General features: G+C 43.1%; 1 protein-coding gene and 1 long non-coding RNA gene across 2 annotated transcripts; one reads left to right on the top strand and one right to left on the bottom strand.

Annotated features, from left to right (window-relative positions):
* The first annotated feature begins 280 nt into the window (after nt 1-280).
* LOC122106367 lies at nt 281-19859 on the top strand. Its single transcript, XR_006147152.1, has 3 exons — nt 281-905; nt 1553-1554; nt 19843-19859. It is a non-coding gene; the product is annotated as an uncharacterized LOC122106367 (long non-coding RNA).
* Slc38a2 (solute carrier family 38 member 2) lies at nt 1037-14884 on the bottom strand. The gene is made up of 16 exons (XM_042677750.1): nt 14586-14884; nt 13110-13345; nt 12340-12421; nt 12075-12190; nt 8865-8938; nt 8659-8751; nt 8492-8573; nt 6842-6924; nt 6201-6259; nt 5944-6111; nt 5022-5101; nt 4823-4923; nt 3916-4040; nt 3351-3495; nt 3164-3261; nt 1037-1716 (listed from the first exon to the last, which is right to left on the bottom strand). Exons 2-16 carry the CDS (start codon nt 13232-13234, stop codon nt 1618-1620), a joined length of 1530 nt encoding a protein of 509 aa, XP_042533684.1. The 5' UTR covers nt 13235-13345; nt 14586-14884; the 3' UTR covers nt 1037-1617.
* Nucleotides 19860-20072: the final 213 nt, after the last annotated feature.

Raw genomic sequence — 20072 nt, 5'->3', positions numbered from 1 at the left:
TTGCACTGTTTTTCCCCCAGGTAATCATTTGCTGGATGTAAACAAATTATTTCTGTGTTGTACAAGAAGGAAATTACAGTCCTTTGCGAAGATTTTTTGGGGGGAAGGCGGGGATGAAGAGGGTGCTGGCACTGGGGTGCTTGAACTCAGGGCTTGGGTGCTGTCCCTGAGCTTTTTCACTCAAGGCTGATGCTCTACCCCTTGAACCACAGCTCTACTTTTGGCTTTTTGTTGGTTAATTGCAGGTAAGAATCTCAGACTTTCCTGGCAAGGCTGGCTTTGAGCCATAATCCTCAGATCTCAAGACTTGAGTAGCTAGCTAGGATTTGATTATAGGCATGTGCCACCAGCACCAGGCCAAATTGAGTCTTATTTTTAAAAGCTTGCTGTGTAAGTAACCCAATATCCTGATGAACAGAACTTGTACTATACCAAACATCGGCGTAACCAATGAATAAAGACCACTACTGTGAAGACAAAACACATACACGACTAAGCCGCACATTGTCAAGTAAATCACACTTCCAGTAAATGAGCATTTTGCAAAGTTGTACTCTGGATATTTGGCCTGTTGCCATCAAATGCCCATTTTCCACTGCTAGAAGCAATTTTTTTTTTTTAAAAAGGGCTGGCCCAGAGCTGTCAATACAATTCTGTAGACAGATGCAACTGAATAAACCCTGTTTTACCCAATTGCACTCTATTTGGTACCTCAAAAAAAATCAGTCATTTTTATTTCCCATAGAAATATCTTCCATTGTGTCCATCCTCACATTTCAATCTGAATAAACCATATTATTTGCAGACAGAATGAACAGATTTCAACCCGACTTGGTGTAGCAATCATCAAATACTCTTTAAACAAATTTCAATGGGAAAAAAAAAAAAAAGCTCCTAATTCATAGGTCTTTTTGCTTTGTTACATCATTTTCTCTAAAAATTATTTTGGGTAAAAAAGTATTTGGCTTTTTATAATGCCTACAAAAAAGGCAAATCATTTCATAATACTAACATTTGTTTTTAAATACCAATGAAGTCATTTTACGGAATTTATTGTCAACTGTTTGTGGAGAGTTCAAAAACAGAAAGCAATTTCTTAAAAGTAAAATAGTGCTTCTGAGGTCTTGAAGTATCTTTTTCTTTTTGGTACAAAAAAATAATAAGCATTTTTTCCCCCTCAACGGTTTTCTCAATACTTTGCTCTAAATGAACATTTGTTTCTCACATCGAATGGTTCCATTAGGCACATTCAAGTAAAATCATAAAATATCCAAGTTAAACAATGACACAGCCAAGCATGTGGCTTGATAAAAGTTAAAGAGTCTGTCCATTCTCTGGAATGGAATAAAATTGTCACTTCCCTTAACCCGAGACTCGTGGTTTTGTTGTCAAGATTCCTAACATACAGATTAAGTTTCTTTAAAAAAAACAAAAACAATAACAATAATTAAAAAATTAAAAAAAAGTTCACTTATTCTGCATCCAGAAGAACCAGCGAGGAATCTGCACTTCAAAAGGAAGTGAACGGAAAACATCAGGTGAAATTTCATAGTAGTTGAGAATGACTCAACACTGGCACATCATCCGAGGGATGATTTTGAGTTTCAGCGGTACCAATTAAGGGCCACCTGCAGGGGGGTTGTGTACCCAATCCAGGACAATCAGAGCCATGCTTCCAATCATCACCACCACACCACTGATCAGGAAAAGCAGAGCCTGCAAAAAGCATAGAGAAAACCCATCAGTAGGCAGAGGGCAAATGCAAAATATCTCTCTATAAGGTAGCTGATGTATTTTACATGTCTACATAAAAATGTGCAAGTGGGGGAATATTCCTATACTTTCCACGTGTTTGGGGTAATTTCCCTTTGTATTTGGTTGCCTCAAATATAAAGCAAATTTTCTTGCTGAACAAACTTGGGCTTCAACTCAAGAGTCTGCACAGTCCCTTAAGCTGTTTCACTCAAGGCTAGTACACTAACACCTAAGCTTTAGTACCACTTGCAGCTCTTTAGTGGTTAACTGGAGATAATCTCACTTTCCTGCCTAGGCTGGCTTCAAACAACCCTCAGATCTCAGCCATATGAGTAGCTAGGAATACAGATATGAGCCACAGGTACCCAGCTTAAACTGTTTTATATAAAGCTGGCATAGCATGTGTTTTTGTGCTGGTACTGAGGTTTGAACTAAGGGTGTCCCAAAGCTCTACCATTTGAGCTTCTGGCTTTTTGCTGATGAATTGAAGATGAAAGTTCTCACATTCGTCTGCCTGGGCAGGCTCAGGAACCATGATCCTCAGATCTCAGCCTTCTGACCAGCTGAGATTATTTGCAATTCTTACACAAATCACAAAGGTCAAACATAAGTCAACTTAAGTGAAAAGCCAATTCTTCTTGAGAGCCATGAATTACATTTCTTCCTTGTCTCTCTCCAATTACTAACTCTGTATATATACGTTCTATGAATTAAACAAGATGGCACTTGCTAGTTCATAGCCACGTGCTTTTAAATCAGACCAGAATGGTAGTGACACATTATGATAACTGAAAAGCCGTCTCTCCCCCTAAATATAGCCAGTAGGATTTTGCTTTCAGAAGCATGTTTTGTGGTTCACGTATACTGTATGCCACCAATTCTTCTTACACTGTAAACACACAATACTGATCTTGCTTTGAGGATTGTCACTTCTCATTCCACTCAACTATTCTTGTTTTTTCTACATTTCTTGTCTATTTCTTGCCCATCACACAGGAGGCTGGCAAATGTTGAAAACTGGGTCAGTACTTTTATTATCCTTCTCTTTATCTCCAACTTTCTTGCAATGAAGTACTTGGATGGCAAACTACACTCTCAATCCATTTTCTGTCAAGTTTATTGCTTCAAAAATGTTTACTAGGAACTTCAACCATGAAACTGTTAACACTGACAGAAAACTTTTAACACTTGTAACACTTTTAACACTCAGGAAGGCTGAGATCTGATCATTTTCTCTGAAGCTACCCCAGCAAAAAGTCAGAAGTGATGGTGGTGTGGCTCAAGTGGCAAAGCGCCAGTGTATGAGGCCCTGAGTTATAGCCCCAGTACAACACCTAACATGAATATCAGATGGGAGAATTTCTGAGTTAAAGCGTCACTGCTGGTTCTATAGCTGTCTTTCACTTACCCCCATCTTCTGTACAGTTTTCATTGGTTCCTTCTTTACCAACTTGATATAGAAGGCAGATGGGAGAATAAAAATCAGCATAGCAGCTGCCGAGGCACCTGTAAAAAACATTTACCATTTCTTGAGTATGAATCATTTCCCTTTTGTTAAGCATTTCACAGCTCTAAGCATTTGAACCTAAACTTACCAATGAAACCAAAGATATCTCTTATATCTGGGACAAAGATGACAAGCAAGTTAGTAAATCCCAAAATGCACAAGGTAATGAGAGTATGCCTCCACCAAGAGAAATCTTTTGCTGCACATAGCAATTGTGTCACAGAGCTCCGGATCTGGGGAAAAGAGAAAGATGGAAATACATAAACGACACCCAGTTTTAAATAACAAAGATTTTTCCAAATGATAAGGCTTTATTTTTTTTTAAAGAAAAATGGTGCCCTTTCCTTTGCTGTTAAAGATCACCAGTTACAGAGAACCTTACACTAGTCTTTATACTAATGGCTCATGCCATTATCATGGTTTGAAACTAGTCCAGACAAATAAATTCAAGAGATTCTTAATTCTAATTAACTAGCAAAAAGGTAAAAGTAGAGGCGTGGCTCAACTGGTAAAGGCCCAGTCTTGAGCAAAAAACAAGTCAAGTGAGAAAAAACAAGAGGCCCTAAGTTCAAGCTCCAGTATTACTGATGTACACACACACACACACACACACACACACACTCCCTACTGAAAGAGCAGGTAATCATACTTACTGGAAAAATAACCACTGGTACTGTCAGGGTGACAGCCATCAACACAGCCAGACGGACAATAAGAAGAAGAATATCAGTTTTCTTGACAGAAGAGTAGGTATGAAGCAATTCTGGCTCAACATGTTCTAAGGAGGGAAAAACCAGATAAGCTGTCAGTGTGTGGTTTTCTCTGGGGATCAAATAAATCTAACTTACAGTAAAATCAGTACTAAAATTATTAGCTACTCAGAAAATGGCTATGAACTAAGAGGCTAATAAGATTAATTTGGAATTATGGCTAATGCAATTAAACTAACATTGAAGGGAAATTTTTCTAAATACCAAGTAGAGATTTAGCCACATGATCTCCATTAAAAACAACAGAATCAAAATAGCTAAATCCCATGGTTTGGCTTAGTTTTTGTATGTGTTGTACAGTTAGAAGGTGATAAGAAACTGGTATGATCAATTTATCAGACAGAGGCAAGGATATTAAACAAACATGCCCTCCACCCTGGTCTCTAATGTGATCTATGCCAAATCAGATGGATATTTAAATGGTCAACCTATGCCCAATTTCTACCAAACACCTGTCCAAACACCTGTGGCTGACATCTGTAATCCTAGCTAATCAGGAAGTTCAGATCAGGTTTGCAGCTCAAAGCCAGTCCATGTAAAGTTCATGAAACTCTTATCTCCAATTAAATACCAAAAACCCCGGTGGTGGAGCTGTAGCTCAAATTGGTAAGAGCACTAGCCTTGACTGGAAAGTCAAGCAAGAGTGTGAGGTCCTGAGTTCAAGCCCCAATTATCAACACTACATACCCACAAAGAAAAAAAAATCTAAAAATAAGCCATCAATTTCACTATTCTTAAAAGACTAAAAATAAACCATCAATTTAATTAAATGATTTAAAACATCATTTACCATAAAATGTCAGGTATCCAAAGAGGGCAGCAAACAGGTACATGAGGAACATTGCGAAAAATGAAATCTTAGACACATTCATCATTCTCCTCCGGCTTCGGCTATATAAATCCAAAGGAAAACAAATATGTCATCTTAGCAGCAGTTATAAAACTACTATCTAGTACATTCCCAAAAAATTTATATAAAAATAAAGCACCCTTTCAGCTCCTCATAGATGGGAAGAACAGCAGGGTGGCAGACGAAAGAAAATGTCAGAATTGGCACTGCATACACAGTCTGCAAAAAAGAAAAGGCACCACTTAATCACTTCATGTAATATACTGAAGCAACTTTCTCACCAATGCTTTACGCTATCTTGGAAACAAAGCCTACAATTAGTTTCCCTCCATTCTCCAACATCTATTCATTATGTGGGGTCAATCTCCTCACTTTAGTGTGAACTGGTGATTTTGGTTTTCTTGTGTACCAGTCCTGGGGTTTAAACTCAAGGCCTGTGTCCCTGAGCCTTTTTTTTTTTTTTTGCTCAAGGCTAGAACTCTACCGCTTCAGCCACAGCTCCACTTCTGGCTTTTTGGTAATTAACTGAGGATAAGAATCTCATGGGAAGCCGGGCGCTGGTGGCTCACGCCTGTAATCCTAGCTACTCAGGAGGCTGAGATCTGAGGATCGCCGTTCAAAGCCAGCCCGGGCAGGAGAGACCGTGAGACTCCTATCTCCAATAAACCACCAGAAAATCAGAAGTGGCGCTGTAGCTCAAGTGGTAGAGCGCTCGCCTTGAGCTGAAGGACAGTGCCCAGGCCCAGAGTTCAAGCCCCACGACCCACCAAAAAAAAAAAAAAAGAGAATCTCATGGGCTTTCCTGCCTGGGCTGGCTGTGAATTGTGATCCTCAGATCTTAGTCTCCTGAGTAGCTAGGATTACAGGCAAGAGCTACTAACATGACTGTGACTAAGTTTTATTCTGAAACAAAGCCACACTTGCTTTACAGTGGTCAAAAACTAAACTGTGCTTTTTTTTTTTTTTTTAATACTCCCTTCACTTTAGAAGTTATTTAAAAAAAATCTCTAGTGGGGAGTTTCCCACTTTCCTTCCCTAAATCTTATAGATTGAATAGTTACCTGAGAGTTGAAGATAAAATATCGAGGTTTGCAAGTGTCTGCTCCAGTGACATTTAAGCCCAATTCAGATGCAAAAGCTGTTGGGTGTGTTAGAGTGTTGTTCATTGTTTCATTAAGTATTAAAGCAAATTCCAAAGGACAAGGAATCTGAAATTTCTTGCAGATCACCTGAAAACATATTTTGTTTGCATTTGTTCAATTAAACAGTGTAAGAAGAATTATAAAGAACATTTTCTATAGAGACAAAGGGTACCTACCACAATCAGAAAGAACATCATACACAATAAGGAAAGGCCACTGGTATATCCCAAATATCCTACAAGAGAAGGGGAAAAAAACCACCATTAATTAACTGTAATATGGGAACATGGGGGCAAATGTCTTTATTTGAGTTTCAATGAATAATGCAATTCTTCAGACTTGGGGCACTTTCTGAACAGAATATCCAATTCTATTGAAAGGGGGGGTGACATGGATCAAGATATATTGCATTTATAAACTGCTCTGTTAAATGTCAACTCCTTTACACAGCTTCTTAAAGACAGTTGTAAAATAAATAGAAGTTTAAAAAAGGAATAAAATACAGGCTGAATTCTAGTCCACTAAGGTATCTATTTCCTGTAACCAAAACCCTAATAAAAACAAAAACTATCATCCTGTATTATTTACAAAGCACAGGCTGTAACAGTTGTCAATGAGGTACACTGGGTCTGGCACAGATTTCTAAAGATAAACACTTAGAGGATGACCTTTATTTAAGCTACCAGAGTTTCTAATAAGAGTTATCCAACCAACTGGTATGGCATTAATGGAGTCTGCTATGGGATACAGGTTGTGGCTCAAGTGGTACAGGCTATGAACCTAGAAAATAAAGGGAGAGAGGGAAGGTGTTACTCACCTAAATTTCTTAGCAGCGACAAAGGAAGAATAAGCACCAGTGACACCAGCAAAACCAAATAGTCCCCTTCGAGATACCATTCTCTGAATTAAAAAGAAAACATGAAACAAGATCAAAACTAGTTAGACAATATGCACATCTTCTAATAGTAGATTCATTTCTAGACATACTAAAACAGTAAACACACAAAGAAAGAAAAGTTTTGACACCAGGTGTTGGTGGCTCATGCCTGTAATCCTAGCTAAGGAGGCTGAGATCTGAGGATCATGGTTTGAAGCCAGCCCTGGCAGGAAAAGTCTGCAAAAGGCCAAAAGTGGTTCAAGTGGTCAAGTGCCAGCCTTGAGCTAATGGACAGTGCTAAGGACCTGAGTTCAAGCCCCAATACTGGCCAATACACAGAAAAAAAATAAAGCACAATTGTGGAGACACTATAACTTTTTAACTCTGTTTGCTGGATGAATATGTATTCAGGTTAAAAAATGGGGTATGGAAACAGTGGGACTTTTGTTTTGTCCCACTGTTTGCTCTGGGAAGAGAGCCAGCAGATTCATAACATGAAATGCTTCATAAAGGCTAGATATGAATGCCAGGCACAAGGCTGCATTGTGAAGCCAGTAAGCCCATCTTTAAAAATGTATGCCAACTGAGTTATAGCTTTAGCTTACCATTTGTAATAACACGCTAAACATAAGGCAATGTTGCAAAAGATTTTTGGATTGTTTTTTTCCCCCAACATTTGTTAGCAAGTATACTCACTAAACATTTCAATTAGAAACGGTCTCACACTTAAGATTAAAATGCATAGGGAAAACCCCTAAAAAAAAAACACAAACCAAAAACCTAGTTATCAGTTGTTATGCGTTGATTCACCTTGACTCACTGTGATGGCTTCATTCACCTTGACTCCAGAGACAAAATAACCACACCTGTCCACTTGGAAGTAAACAATCTACAAGGTGGAAAGTAAATCAGCCCTGTGTTTACTTTCCATTGAAAAAACAAAAAAAAAACCTAGACCACTAGAATGAGTAAGTTTGCTAGAGTATGATTTCTATTCTACAGCATAGCTAATACATTTGATGTATTCTACATTAAATATACCTCAAGGATTTTGGTTGTTTTTTTGAGATAGGGTCCCTGTAATCCTAGGTACTCAGCCTCCTGAGAGCTGAGGATCTTGGGTGCAAACTAGCCTGGGCAGGAAAGTCCCTGTAAGTGAGACTCTTATCTCCAATTAACCACTCAAAAACTGGAAGTAGTGCTGTGGCTAAAGTGGTTCAGTATTTGCCTTGAGCACGAAGAAGCTCAAGCAACAGCACCCAGGCTGTGAGTACAACCCCTACAACTGACAAAAAAAGATGAGTGCGATTTAGAGCTTTCCTTAGGGGTGAGGTCCCTCTGTTCAACAGTGTGAATAGTAACAGAAAAGCTCTAAGAAAACCTGTTTTCACATACAGGTTAACTATTTAAATCATCTGAAGTTCTAAGAGCTCTCTGGTTTTTTTTCCTCAAAAACTCAAATCTTCTTCCAGGGGGATTCTTGGTCGTAACTTCTTGAAAATTATTATTTGTGTCTATCTCTGACAAAATATACGGAAGCCATTCCAGACCAGGAACTATTCCTTACGAGCACCCTTACTTAGCACCTACCCATTGGACTCTCCATCGTTCATTAATGCCTTGATCACCAAAGGTAACTCAGATTTCACTATGAAGAGGTAGCTTGACATAGCTGGAGGAGAAACATAATTAGACTATTACAAGCTGCAAAATGAGGCCTTGTCACCTTAAACAAAATTAAATGAATAAATCCTTACCTCCAATATTCTGCATTGTGATTGATCCAGAGGCAGCTAGCTTTCCAACTATTCCAAATGCCTTATGCCCCAACTGCTCATATGATAAAGACCCTACAATAAATGAGAAGAACACAGAAACTTCATGAAGGAAGCAGTTCTGTAAGAGGGAAAAAACATCACGAAGAGGGAGAAATTACTGAAGAAAAATCAAGAACACAACATACCTCCTTCATTGGCAGTCTTTAAAAGGAGATGTACAGAATAGAGGGAAAATATTGACACAAATGTCAAGAGAATTCTGGTGAGAAAAGAGAAAGGCAGAGTTATATACAAGCAGGGCAATTCATGACAAGTAGACTTTGTTTCAGTAACATTCAATAAGGATATCTTATTTGTGTCAAAATGATCCCCCAAAACTAGCGTGTTCCCTTTCCTACTAGTTGGAATAACAACTTCATCTTTCTATGTGTCAAGTGACAGTTGTAGTATTAAGTAGTAAGAGGAAGGATTCACTGTGTAAAAAACCGAAGTAGCTGAAGACCCAATGTCCCTGCATAGCCATGAGGCATATTCTAGTTTTGGTACCACAACAGCTATCTATATACTTGTCATGTCTCTCTATACTTTCCATTTTGTTTCTTTGTCTACATTCTGAAATGTGGTCTTCATCTGGAAATGCTTGGTAAAAAAAATCTGCCGTTAAACCCAGTTCACAAGGCTTTTTTGGGTGTGAAATTCAATTGTGGCAGGAAAGGTCTAGAAACTAAAGAAAGAAGGGAAATGATACTATCATTTCTAGTGTCAGATACTAACAAACTTTATTAATGGAGCACAGTCAGACAAGGAACCACTGTGAGGCAATCCTACACTGCACTCTGGGTTCTCCAAAGACAGGCAGCTGTGTTGCAAATTAAGCAATGCTGAGCTGTTGCCAGGGGCTTACAACTACAATCCTAGCAACTCAGGAGGCTAAGATCTGAGAATCATGGCATGAAGCCAGCACAGACCAAAGTCTGAGGTTCTTTAAACACCACAAAGCTGGAAGTGGAGGTGTGGCTCAAGTGGTAGAATGCCAGCCTTGAGCAAAACAACTAAGGGACAGTGCCCAGGTCCTGAGCCCAAGCCCTAGTACTATCGCAACAAAAAAGCAAAAACATGCCTGTGTTAGACCAAGTAGGCTATTAGCTTCATCTAGTAAGCTGTCCCTTACTTGAGTAAGAAAAGGGAAAGAGTTCAGGGTAGAACTAAAAAAAACCCTAGTGCCACTTAATTCTCCTTTAACGTGACTTTTTTTTTCTTTCCACTTTCCTTCTAATCATGAAAGCAGACAAAGGAAGTCAAGTCTGATGGTGCATGCTTCTAAGAAGACTGAGGCAGCATTGTAAACTTTCAGCTAGACTATTATATAGTAAGACCCTGTCTCAAAACAAGGGGGTCCCCAGGCACTGGTGGCTTATAATCTGAGCTACTCAGAAGGCTAAAATGTAAGGATCATGATTTATAACTAGCCCAGGCCACAAACTCTGTGGCTTTTTAATTAGCCAATAAAAAGCAGGAAGTGGAGCAGTGGCTCAAGTGGTAGAGCAGCAATCTTGAACAATAAACTTAGGGGATGGTGTGCAGGTCATGAGTTCAAGTCCTAGTATAGCTACACAACAGGAATCAAAGGAAGGACTAAAGAGTAAAAAAAAAATCCAGGGAAGTAAAAAAAACAAAAAAACAAAAACACTATCACAATCTTTTGTGAGTTTTTATTCTATATGGCCAATCTGCACACCACATGTAACATGCCAGCAAAGGAATTCATGTTTAAAGACAAAGGAATTCATGTCTAAAGACTGAAATGTAGGAGGCAGTCCTGAGCTACATTTATTGGTTTAACTGAAAATAAGTGAACTCCTTTCATGTCTTACTCAAAACTGAGGGACAAATGGACTTTACATCTTTCGTGGTTACTTTCAACTTAAGATAGGTTCTACTTAAGCTGGAGTGATTTAAGATAAGCAGTCTTGTGGCTTTTGCGTCATCTTACCTCTAAATACAATGCAAATACAGATGAATAAAAAACTCACGCAATGTTGTTATCATTTAGCCATTTATTAAAATGGTTAAACACATAATAAGCTTAGTAACATCAACAGTTTTGCTTTTGTGACAGTTTCCATTGAGTCTCCTTCCAATTCTCTAGTCACACTTTAAAAACTGCTTCTAGTTTTGATACCAAGAGTTAAGGGTTTCAAATAGTGACAGAACTCACCATTCAAGTTTCCCACTAAAAAACTTTGAAATTCTAGGACTCTTTCTGTGTAAATAGCTGCCCTTCATCTAAGCTCAATTAAACAAGCTCCAATGAATCCTGCCTTCATTCAGGTCTCCAAGCTAGGCTTAAAAAGTCTCAGTGTGGAATTTCTCAAAAAGCAGTGACTTGCAGAGGTGCTTGCCTTTGGATAAACAGTCTATTGTGCTCAAGAAAATAACTCGAGATGGCACCAATCAGCTAATAGAAAAAACAGTCACAAAAGGGACAGTTGCATGCCCAGTTTTCCTCATCTGTACCGTGAGCACATTAAGTCAAAGGGCTATCTGCAGAAAATGATTTAGCTGACAGTCTACAGGTACTTAAAGGTTATGGCTACAGCATTAACATCACTGAAAAAACACTTGCTCAGAACTACATGTACTTTGGTGCCTACTCTGCTAGAAATAGGGGTGGCTGGTTTCCTTATTCTACAACTAGCCAAAAAGTCCAAAATGTTTGTTAAAAATAACTCTTCTTATACCTTCAATATGGACAGCTAATTCTTAACTAGGTTAACTGGAGGGAAAACGTTTAAAAACTGGTATTTATTACAATCATTTGGGAATCTCAGAGCTGAAAAAAGTGCATTTGAGAAAATATGCATGTAAATTACTTTTCAGTTATGACTCATTTGTCCTAAGGCAAACATGTTCCAGGTGAGTTATATATCACCACACCTCACACATTCAGAATTTTCTTTTCCTTACGCATATGAGGCCATAGGTCCTAGGGAAGAACTTTTCAATTATCAAACTCATCTGGAGGCATCAAGTTACTAGCAACATTTGGCTTTTCCTCCACCAGTAGAAAAATCTATTGTTACCCTAGACTTACCCATTTTTGTTTTCATTATCTAGTCATCTATTAAAACTTGTTAACTATTTCCATTTACTTAGCAAGACTTTGGGCTTCATTTGTCAGTTGTTAAGTAATACCGGATGTTCCCTAATTGGCTTCCTTGGCATTATACAATATGTAGCAAAATAAAGAGATTTAGCTGTGTCATACTTTCTTTTAATGTTAAGCAATTGTTAAGTCACTATGTGAACTTTTAAATTCAGTTTCTGGAGCCAAAGTACTATGCTTTTAATCATATTAACTACCCTGCACAACAGACTCACTTACACATACTTACATAAAAAGAGCAATTCCAGTATTAGCCATGGCAAAAGAAAGCCCAAGGATTCCACTGCCCACAATCGCATTGCTCAGATTAAATACTGACATTCCAAAGGAAGTAGTACCTGGATTCTATACAGAGGGAAAACGATAACCAAACATATAACAATAATTAAATGGAGAACACCAGCTTTGGGCAAGTTAGATTTGAAATCTAAAAGTACAACTATGCTTTTTACTCCATTAAACCTCAGATACACAAATGATTATGGTTAACTTACAAAGTCTGATTCATACTTCTTCTTCCCCAAATTTGATTCAAGTAAAAAGTTCTGGTTTTCAGGATCGACATCAACATAATGGCTGTTAAAAAAAACACAAACACACACAATAATTTTAAGTTGCCTTTCTGAGCTGGACATAAATTACCTTTTTTTTTTTTTTTGTTGGTCCTGAGGCTTGAACTCAAGGCCTGGGCACTGTCCTTGAGCGTCTTTTGCTCAAGGCTAATGCTACAACACTTGAGTCACATCTCCACTTCCGGCCTTTTCTGAGTCGTTCACTGGAGGTAAGACAGATTTCTGGCCTGGTCTGGCTTCAAATGCAAATCCTCAGATCTCACTCTCCCGAGCAGTGAGGATTACAGGCGTAAGCCATAGGCACTCGGCTAGAAATTATCTTACACTCACTGCACTAACTCAACAAATGGGACTCTTCCAAATGCCATGGTCACCCAGAAAAACAGAAGCGAGGTCCTCAGATGTGTGAAAGCCTGTTAGTCTGTTAGTGCACTACTTTATGTCTGTGCTGAGGCTTGAACTCTGGACCTCATACTCTCCTGGGTTTTTTGGTGTGTTTTGTTTGTACCCCAAGAGGCACAGCTCCACTTTGGCATCTGGATGGAAAGTCTCACAGACTTTCCTGCCCCTGGGCTGGCTTTGAACCACGATCGTCAGATCTCAGCCTCTTGAGCAGCTAGGATTACAGACGTGAGCCACCAGGGCCCCCGTTTTCATGTATTTAGCGACGGTAAGAGCCCAACGTCTCCCACCTTTTCAGAGCAGCTTGCTTGGTGGGGTAGGAGTAGTTGAAGTCGCTGTTGGAGCTGTAACTGCTGCTGTCCTCATCGGGGGAAATATTGAACCTTCCCATTTGGGTTTTCTTCATGCTGAGCATGGACGGGAATGAATCCGGGTGCGGCGGAGCTCAGGCGGGGCAGGAGAGAGCAGCGCGGGGGGCTCCTTTTGTCCTTGGCTGAAATGCAGCGGGCCCTCGAGGAGGCTCAGCCTGGAAGGTAGAGGCGGCGCGTCAGGACCGCAGCGCCCGCCCCGCCCGGGTCACGTGACGCCCGCCGGGGCGGGCGCCGCGGCGGCTGATTCATCCCCGGCCAGGCGAGTGGAAAAGTACCAGCCTCGCGCGAGGGGCGGGGGCGCGCGCCGAAGGGCGGAAAAGTACCGACGGTGCGGGGCCGCCACCGCCGAGAACAAAGATGATCCCACCACGGTGCGGCGCCCGCCCGCCCGCCCTGCCCAGGACACTTCCACAGGGAGGTCGGGCACTTCACCCTCTCTCCATTGTCCCGTCCCAAGGGGTGGACGGGGCGGGCGGGGGAAGGGCACGAGGGAGGAGGGGGAGGTTCTGCTCCTGCTGCACCCCTGCGGCCCGGATCGTGCACAGGCACGCCAGGCGCGCACACCACACACACACACGGCCCTGGCACCGGATAAGCAGGCATGCACTCCCCCCCACTCGCCACCTCTCCACCAGCATGGGGGGGGGGCGCAGCAGTCCCGCCCCGGGGTTCCTTCTGGCTCTGCGCCCCCCCACCCCCGATGGGGAAGTGTCTCTGCGGCACCGAAGCCCCCCCCCCCCCCGAGACGGTGGGGAGGCAGAGTCCCCCTCCCGACCTCCCCCCCCCGTCTCGCGCGCTACAGCGGGTTTGTTTACACGCGGCCTCTCCCCCCCCCCCCCCGAGTCCACCAGCGCGCGGGGCGCCGGCGCCCGCGTCTGCCCCACCTCGCCCCTCCTATACCCGGAAAGAAACTGATGCAATATCGATCTCCGATTGTCAAACGTTCCCGCTTCCCCCCCCCCCTACACACACACACACACACACACACACGTCTTCCTCAATCTGGGGTTCCCCATTACAATGAAAAGTCCACCCACCCACGACTCCGGGACCCCCAATTAATTTTTTTTTCTCTAATGAATGCAAATCCAGTCACAAGACTTGCCGCAACGGAGCCGCGGGCTGGGAGGGCTCCCTTCCCCCCCCCCTTCTCCCCAACCCCGTCCAACCGCGAGACGCGGGCGCCCGGCCCGCGTTCTGCACCCACCCCTCCATCGGCCACCTTTCCCCTCCCCGAGCCCCGGGACGGGTGCTCACCGAGAACAGCCGCCCGCCCGCCCGCCGGGAGGAAGTGGGGGGCCCCCCGCGCCGCCTTCCCGCCGCGGCCGCTCCCGCCGCCCTCCCCCCCCCCACCCCGCCTGGGCCCGAGCCCGCCGCACCGACGTCCCCCGTTACCTCGGTGGTCTCCGGATCCAAAACAAAACCAAAACTCAAGGAAAGGTCTCCGACGTGTCGATCAAAACCAAAAAAAAAATCGTTTACGATAACAACAAATCTTAAAAAAAAAAATCCCTCCCCAAATCCGAAGACAGGCAAGAAACACGATTTTAATTAAAAAAAAAAAAAAAAAAGGTCTAAATGGCCGCCCCAGTCCTCCGACGGCCACCGGGTCCGGGGAAAGGCGCGAGTGTGCGGGGACGCGTGGTCAGCCTGCGCTCGCGGCGCTGCAGGTCCGGCAGGCGGGGTTCGGGGCGGCGGCGTGGCGCGGTCTGGAGCCGCTCGGGGAGCGAGCGGGGATTATAGCGGCTCCCGCCGACGCGTCAGTGGGCGGGGCTCGGCCTGGGTGCGGAGTCTTTGTGTATCAACACCACCTGGGCTCCGCCCCTTGCCCGCCCAGCTCCGGGAGGGGGGCCGCCCGCCCCGAATCCCACCCCCACCTACCCGGCGCCCCGCGCTTCCCCCGGCGGCCGCCAGGAGCAGGCCGTCCCGCCCGAGGCGCCCCGGACCTCCGGGTCCGGGCTGGGGCTCCTCTGCGTGCGCGCTCACTCCTGCCCGGCCGGGTGCCCACCGGCACGCGGGTGTACCCACGGTGCGTGCTTTTCGGGGGAACCCGTCCATCCGAGGCCAGCGGGGCCGGGCAGGAGAGGGGCGCGGTGTGTAAGGGGATACATCCGAGCCCTCCACCTCTTCCTTTGCTCCTTGTGATGCTTTAGATGGTTAAGATGGGAATATCTCTCGCGTAAACTTAAATCCCGGCAGCAGTATTGTCGTCCCCCGCCCCCCCCCCCCCGCACTCCCCACTTTTTGTGGGTCCGTTTCGACTCGAAGTGCTTGACTTTTTGCACCTTAGTCTGGGTTCAATCCTCCAACTGAGCTTCCTGAGGTCCCGTTGGCAGCCACGTGTGGGGATACCATGTTTGGAAAACCCTCCAAGGGAACCAGGAACCTTGAGGGGACGGGCTGGGGTTAGGCGAGCTGGGCAAGGAGGGAGAGATGACCATGGGCGGTGGTGACACGCATCCAGCGAGTGGTACCCCTAAACTGGCGTGTCGACATTGAACCCCCCCTTTGCACAGCTGCTTCGCCAGGAAAAACTTAACTTGTGAGGGGAGGCGAGCTACATTCGATCAGAGAAGGGGAGTCGGGGGACCGTGTTGCGAGGAGGTGGAACGTGGAGGCCCAGCTCTCCCGAGCCTTCCAGGAGCTCCCCAGTTTCCCTTCATTCCACCTTCCCACCCCCGGCTGCACAGAGTACTTGTTCATCTCAGTTCGCCTTTTCCTCCCAGGCATTCTATTGGGGAGCTCCTGGGTTGGAAAGCTAGTCCGTGGCTTCCTCCCCAGCCTCGTTCTCTTTCCTTCCAGGGTGGGGTGAAACTTGAAAATCTAGGGGCCCCCCTTCAAGTGAAGTGCATGGGGGCTGCCCGGAAAAGCCTGAGCCCTTCCCTTGAAGGAAACAAAAGACCCCCCAAGGAGCAGAAATGTTAGTTGAATGAAGGAATAAACAAATTGACCTACTGATCCCTTCCTTTTGGAGACGTGGAGGACCTTGGGCAGGGCATAGAGGAAAGGGTTGGGTGTAATTACAATTTTTGCTTTCAATGTTTTCCTGAGGAAATCTGTACAGCTGCCTATTTCCGTGGCACGTGAGACTTAGGGTGCCTTCAGCCGCGGTGCCAGTGTTCTTGATTGACAAGGGGAGGACTCGATTTCCCCTTTTATTCTCACAGTTTGTGCTCCCCACCCTAAACCTATTCTGGTCAGACCAGTCACACTGAAACAGCTTTAGGACCAAGCGTTTCCCCTCACCCTTCTCAAATGCCACCAGCCCTCAAGGCTTAGTCATGGAGCTCCAGGAAACCCTCGATCTACCTGCAGTAATACCTTCCTTTTCAGACCTTTTTTTCCAGGAAAATGTGCACAGGACTCTTAAAAAAAAAACAACCTGTATTTTCTTGTATGGTACTCAGATCGTTCAAATTGTTTCTCTAGGGAGATTGTGACAGCTCCAAAGGCAGGTTTTGAATTGACATACAATTAGGGCTGAAAAATCTTAATTATCTTTCTTTCTACATACATTGCTTAGTAAGACCAATCAAAGAATTCTTGTCAGAACAATCCTGGTGATGGGTTCAAAAGGATTCCAGGGGTCTGGGAATGTGGCTTAGTGAACCCTTGGGTTTAATTCCTCAATACCAGATACACAGAAAAAGCTGGAAGTGGCGCTGTGGCTCAAGTGGTAGAGTGCCAGCCTCCAGCAAAAACAGCTCAGGGTTAGTTCCCAGGCCCTGAGTTCAAGCCCCAGGACTAGCCAAAAAAAAAAAAATTCCTAGGAAATTCCTTTAAACTAAGGGTCCACTGATAAGAGGGGGGGGGGTAGGTATATCTTAAACCATTTTTTATACTAGATGATTTGCTGGTCATTTTTCTGTCCAGCCAGAAATGAAGGTTTGTGATGATGGGTCGTAGTTTGTACTGTAACTAGACTTATTGTCCTTAAAGACTTTCTGGTGCTTTGAATTATAGTACATATTTCAGAGACAAGTAGTTTGTGTGTGTGTCCATGTGTGCCTATATAACAGGGGTATATAACTGAAAGTTCAGGACCTGAACAATAAATAAATGTCCTTTTTTTTTTTTTAAAAAGCACCCATTTGATTTGTCTTTTCAAGGGCTAAAGTGCATCCATTAACACAATTGATTTGCAACTGAGGTTTGATGTGCTTTGGATTTTCACTGTAATACTTCAGTTACAATATATGAGACACAGTTCACTCAGTCAATTACTGGCACAACCAAATAAGGTGATTATCAGAGTGCTAGGATTTTGACTTCTAGTATTCTAGAAGTTTTTCAAACTGCAGAAAGGGAACAAGTAGTAGATTGATGAATTCCTACCAGCTTATTTTATTTCCTTTCCCACCCTCCCTTTCTTCTTTCCTTCCTCCTTTTCCTTATTTTCTTCTTCCTTCCTTCTTTCTTTCCTTTCCTGCTATGCCCATACTAGGGCTTGAACTCAGGGACTGAGTTCCTTCCTTTAGCTTTTTTGCTCAAAGCTAGCTAGAACTCTGCCACTTCCAGCTCTTTGGTGGTTAATTAGAGATGAAGACTGGTGGACTTTCCAGCCCGGCTGGATTCAAGCCTCCATTCTCAGAACACAGCCTCCAGAATAGCTGGGATTCTAGGCATGAGCCACTGACACCTGGCTTATTATCATTATTATTTTCTTTACTGCATTAGAATGGAATAGAAAAAAAAATACTACATGTTATTCTGTAGAACTGAATAACTATGGGGGGAGGGAGATTCTGCGTTGTGATGTAAAATGTCTTCTTGCTGGATGCTGGAGACCAAAGAATTCTGAAAGTTGAGTTTACTAGTTATCCTGAGACAGACAGTCACAGAGAAGTTGTTCACTCTGACAAGGATGCATTGTCAAGGGAGGTTGTTAAGTTGGTTTTAGTGAGAGCAGATAACTATAATACCATTGTTTACTTATTAAAATAGAGTGTTTCTCTTTCCTGGGGCTATTTACTAGTTGTTGCTAACTGTCTCAGCTTGTTAAATAGCTGGTCTTTAGGATAACCTTTAAAATTCTGTTTATTCAGTACTTCAGTATGCTCAAAGGGTAGTTAAATGTTAAATTTGCTTCTCTTTACTCTTCCTTTCTAATTAGTCTCATTCTTGGATTGGCTTCCATGACTTTCCTTGATCTGGCTCAGCTTGTGTTTCCATTATATAGGCACCTTCTTAGAGAGACCCTCAAGTAACTGCCTCCAGGTCTCATACCATTTTATAATCCCTTCTCATTGAATATGGATTGGTCCAAATGAGGTACTACTACTAGGCAAAAGTTATGGCAGGTCACTTCTGAGACTAGGTTACAAAAAGACTGTGGCCTCCTCCTCTGTCTCTAAGTTGATATCTGGCAAAACTGAGCAGCACCTGACCAATCAGCTGGAAGGCTGATCTTGCTCAGACATTCTAGGTAAAGAAATGATAATACATGTTTATTATTTTAAGCCACTGTTTGGGCATTCTTTGCAACTGATAGACAACTAATAGATTCTGTAAGATATGCTTTTGCTAAAATGTATTGTTCAGTGTTTCAATAGAAACAACTCAAATTGTTCCCACTGCTTAGAATATTCTTTATGCCTCCATTTCTCTGACATTCTAAAATATCCCAACTCTATCTTCCCTTAGAGATTCAACTTAAAAACATCTTTCATAAACTTCTTTATTCGACGTTTCCCATTTGAGACTGGTTTCATTCTCCTTTCAGCTTACAGCTTTGAAAATACCTTTTTTTTTTTTGTCGGTCGTGGGGCTTGAACTCTGGGCCTGGGCACTGTCCCTCAGCTCTTCAGCTCAAGGCGAGCGCTCTACCACTTGAGCTACAGCGCCACTTCCAGTTTTCTGGTGGTTTATTGAAGATAGGAGTCTCAAGGTCTTTCCTGCCCGGGCTGGCTTTGAACCGCGATCCTCAGATCTCAGCCTCCTGAGTAGCTAGGATTACAGGCGTGAGCCACCAGCGCCCGGCCCATGAAAATACCTTTTTCTTCCTTCTTTCTTTCCCTTCCTTCCGCCTTCTCTTCCTCCTCCCTTCCTTTCTCACCCTTTTTCCTTTGTTTGTTCATTCTGTGCTGGTATTGGGGCTTGAATTCAGGGCCTTGAGCTCTGGTTTAGCTTTTTCCAATTAAAGCTGATGCACTGTCATTTAAGCCACACATCCACTTCTTTTTGCTGGTTAATTGGAGAGAAGACTCTTAGACAATTTCTAACCAAATTAACTTCTAATCGTGATCCTCAGATCTCCTGAGTAACTAGGATCACAGGCACAAGCTTCCAGCTCCCAGGGCAGGACTTTTTGTGTTGTATATGTACTTGATTTTTGTGTACAGGTAATACTATAGAAAGACACTAATGGGCTGGAAATGTGGTTCAGTTGTAGAATGCTTGCCTGGCTGTCATGAAGCCCTGGGTTCGATTCCAAAGTACCACAGAAACAGAAAAAGCCAGAAGTGGTGCTGTGGCTCAACTGGTAGAGTGCTAGCCTTGAGCAAAAGAAGCTCAAGGACAGTGCCCAGGCCTGGAGTTCAAGACCCAGGACTGGAAAAAAAGAACAGAAAAAGAAAAATGAAAAAAAGGAGAGAAAAAAAAAAAGACACTTTAGCCTCTATGTGACTATACCCTATCTAGTCACTTGTAAAAGCAAGTTTTTTTTTTTTGAACAAGGTTATTTTTGAATATATAAATGAATTCAGTATGCTCCTCCTTGCCTTTTTAATACTCATTATTACTGGGAAATTTTGTTAAATTTGTTTTCTATTTGTCTCCCTTACTAGAATATAAGCCCATGAGAGCAGGAACTTAATTGGTTTTGATCACTATCAGGCCATAAGTAAATGAAGGAAATTTATAGAATCAGTAGAAACCTAGTAG

Source organism: Dipodomys spectabilis, unplaced genomic scaffold (genome assembly GCF_019054845.1).
Source record: "Dipodomys spectabilis isolate Male_0828 unplaced genomic scaffold, ASM1905484v1 ptg000039l, whole genome shotgun sequence".
Taxonomy (NCBI): Eukaryota; Metazoa; Chordata; class Mammalia; order Rodentia; family Heteromyidae; genus Dipodomys; species Dipodomys spectabilis.
This window is presented reverse-complemented; position numbering and strand designations above follow the sequence as displayed.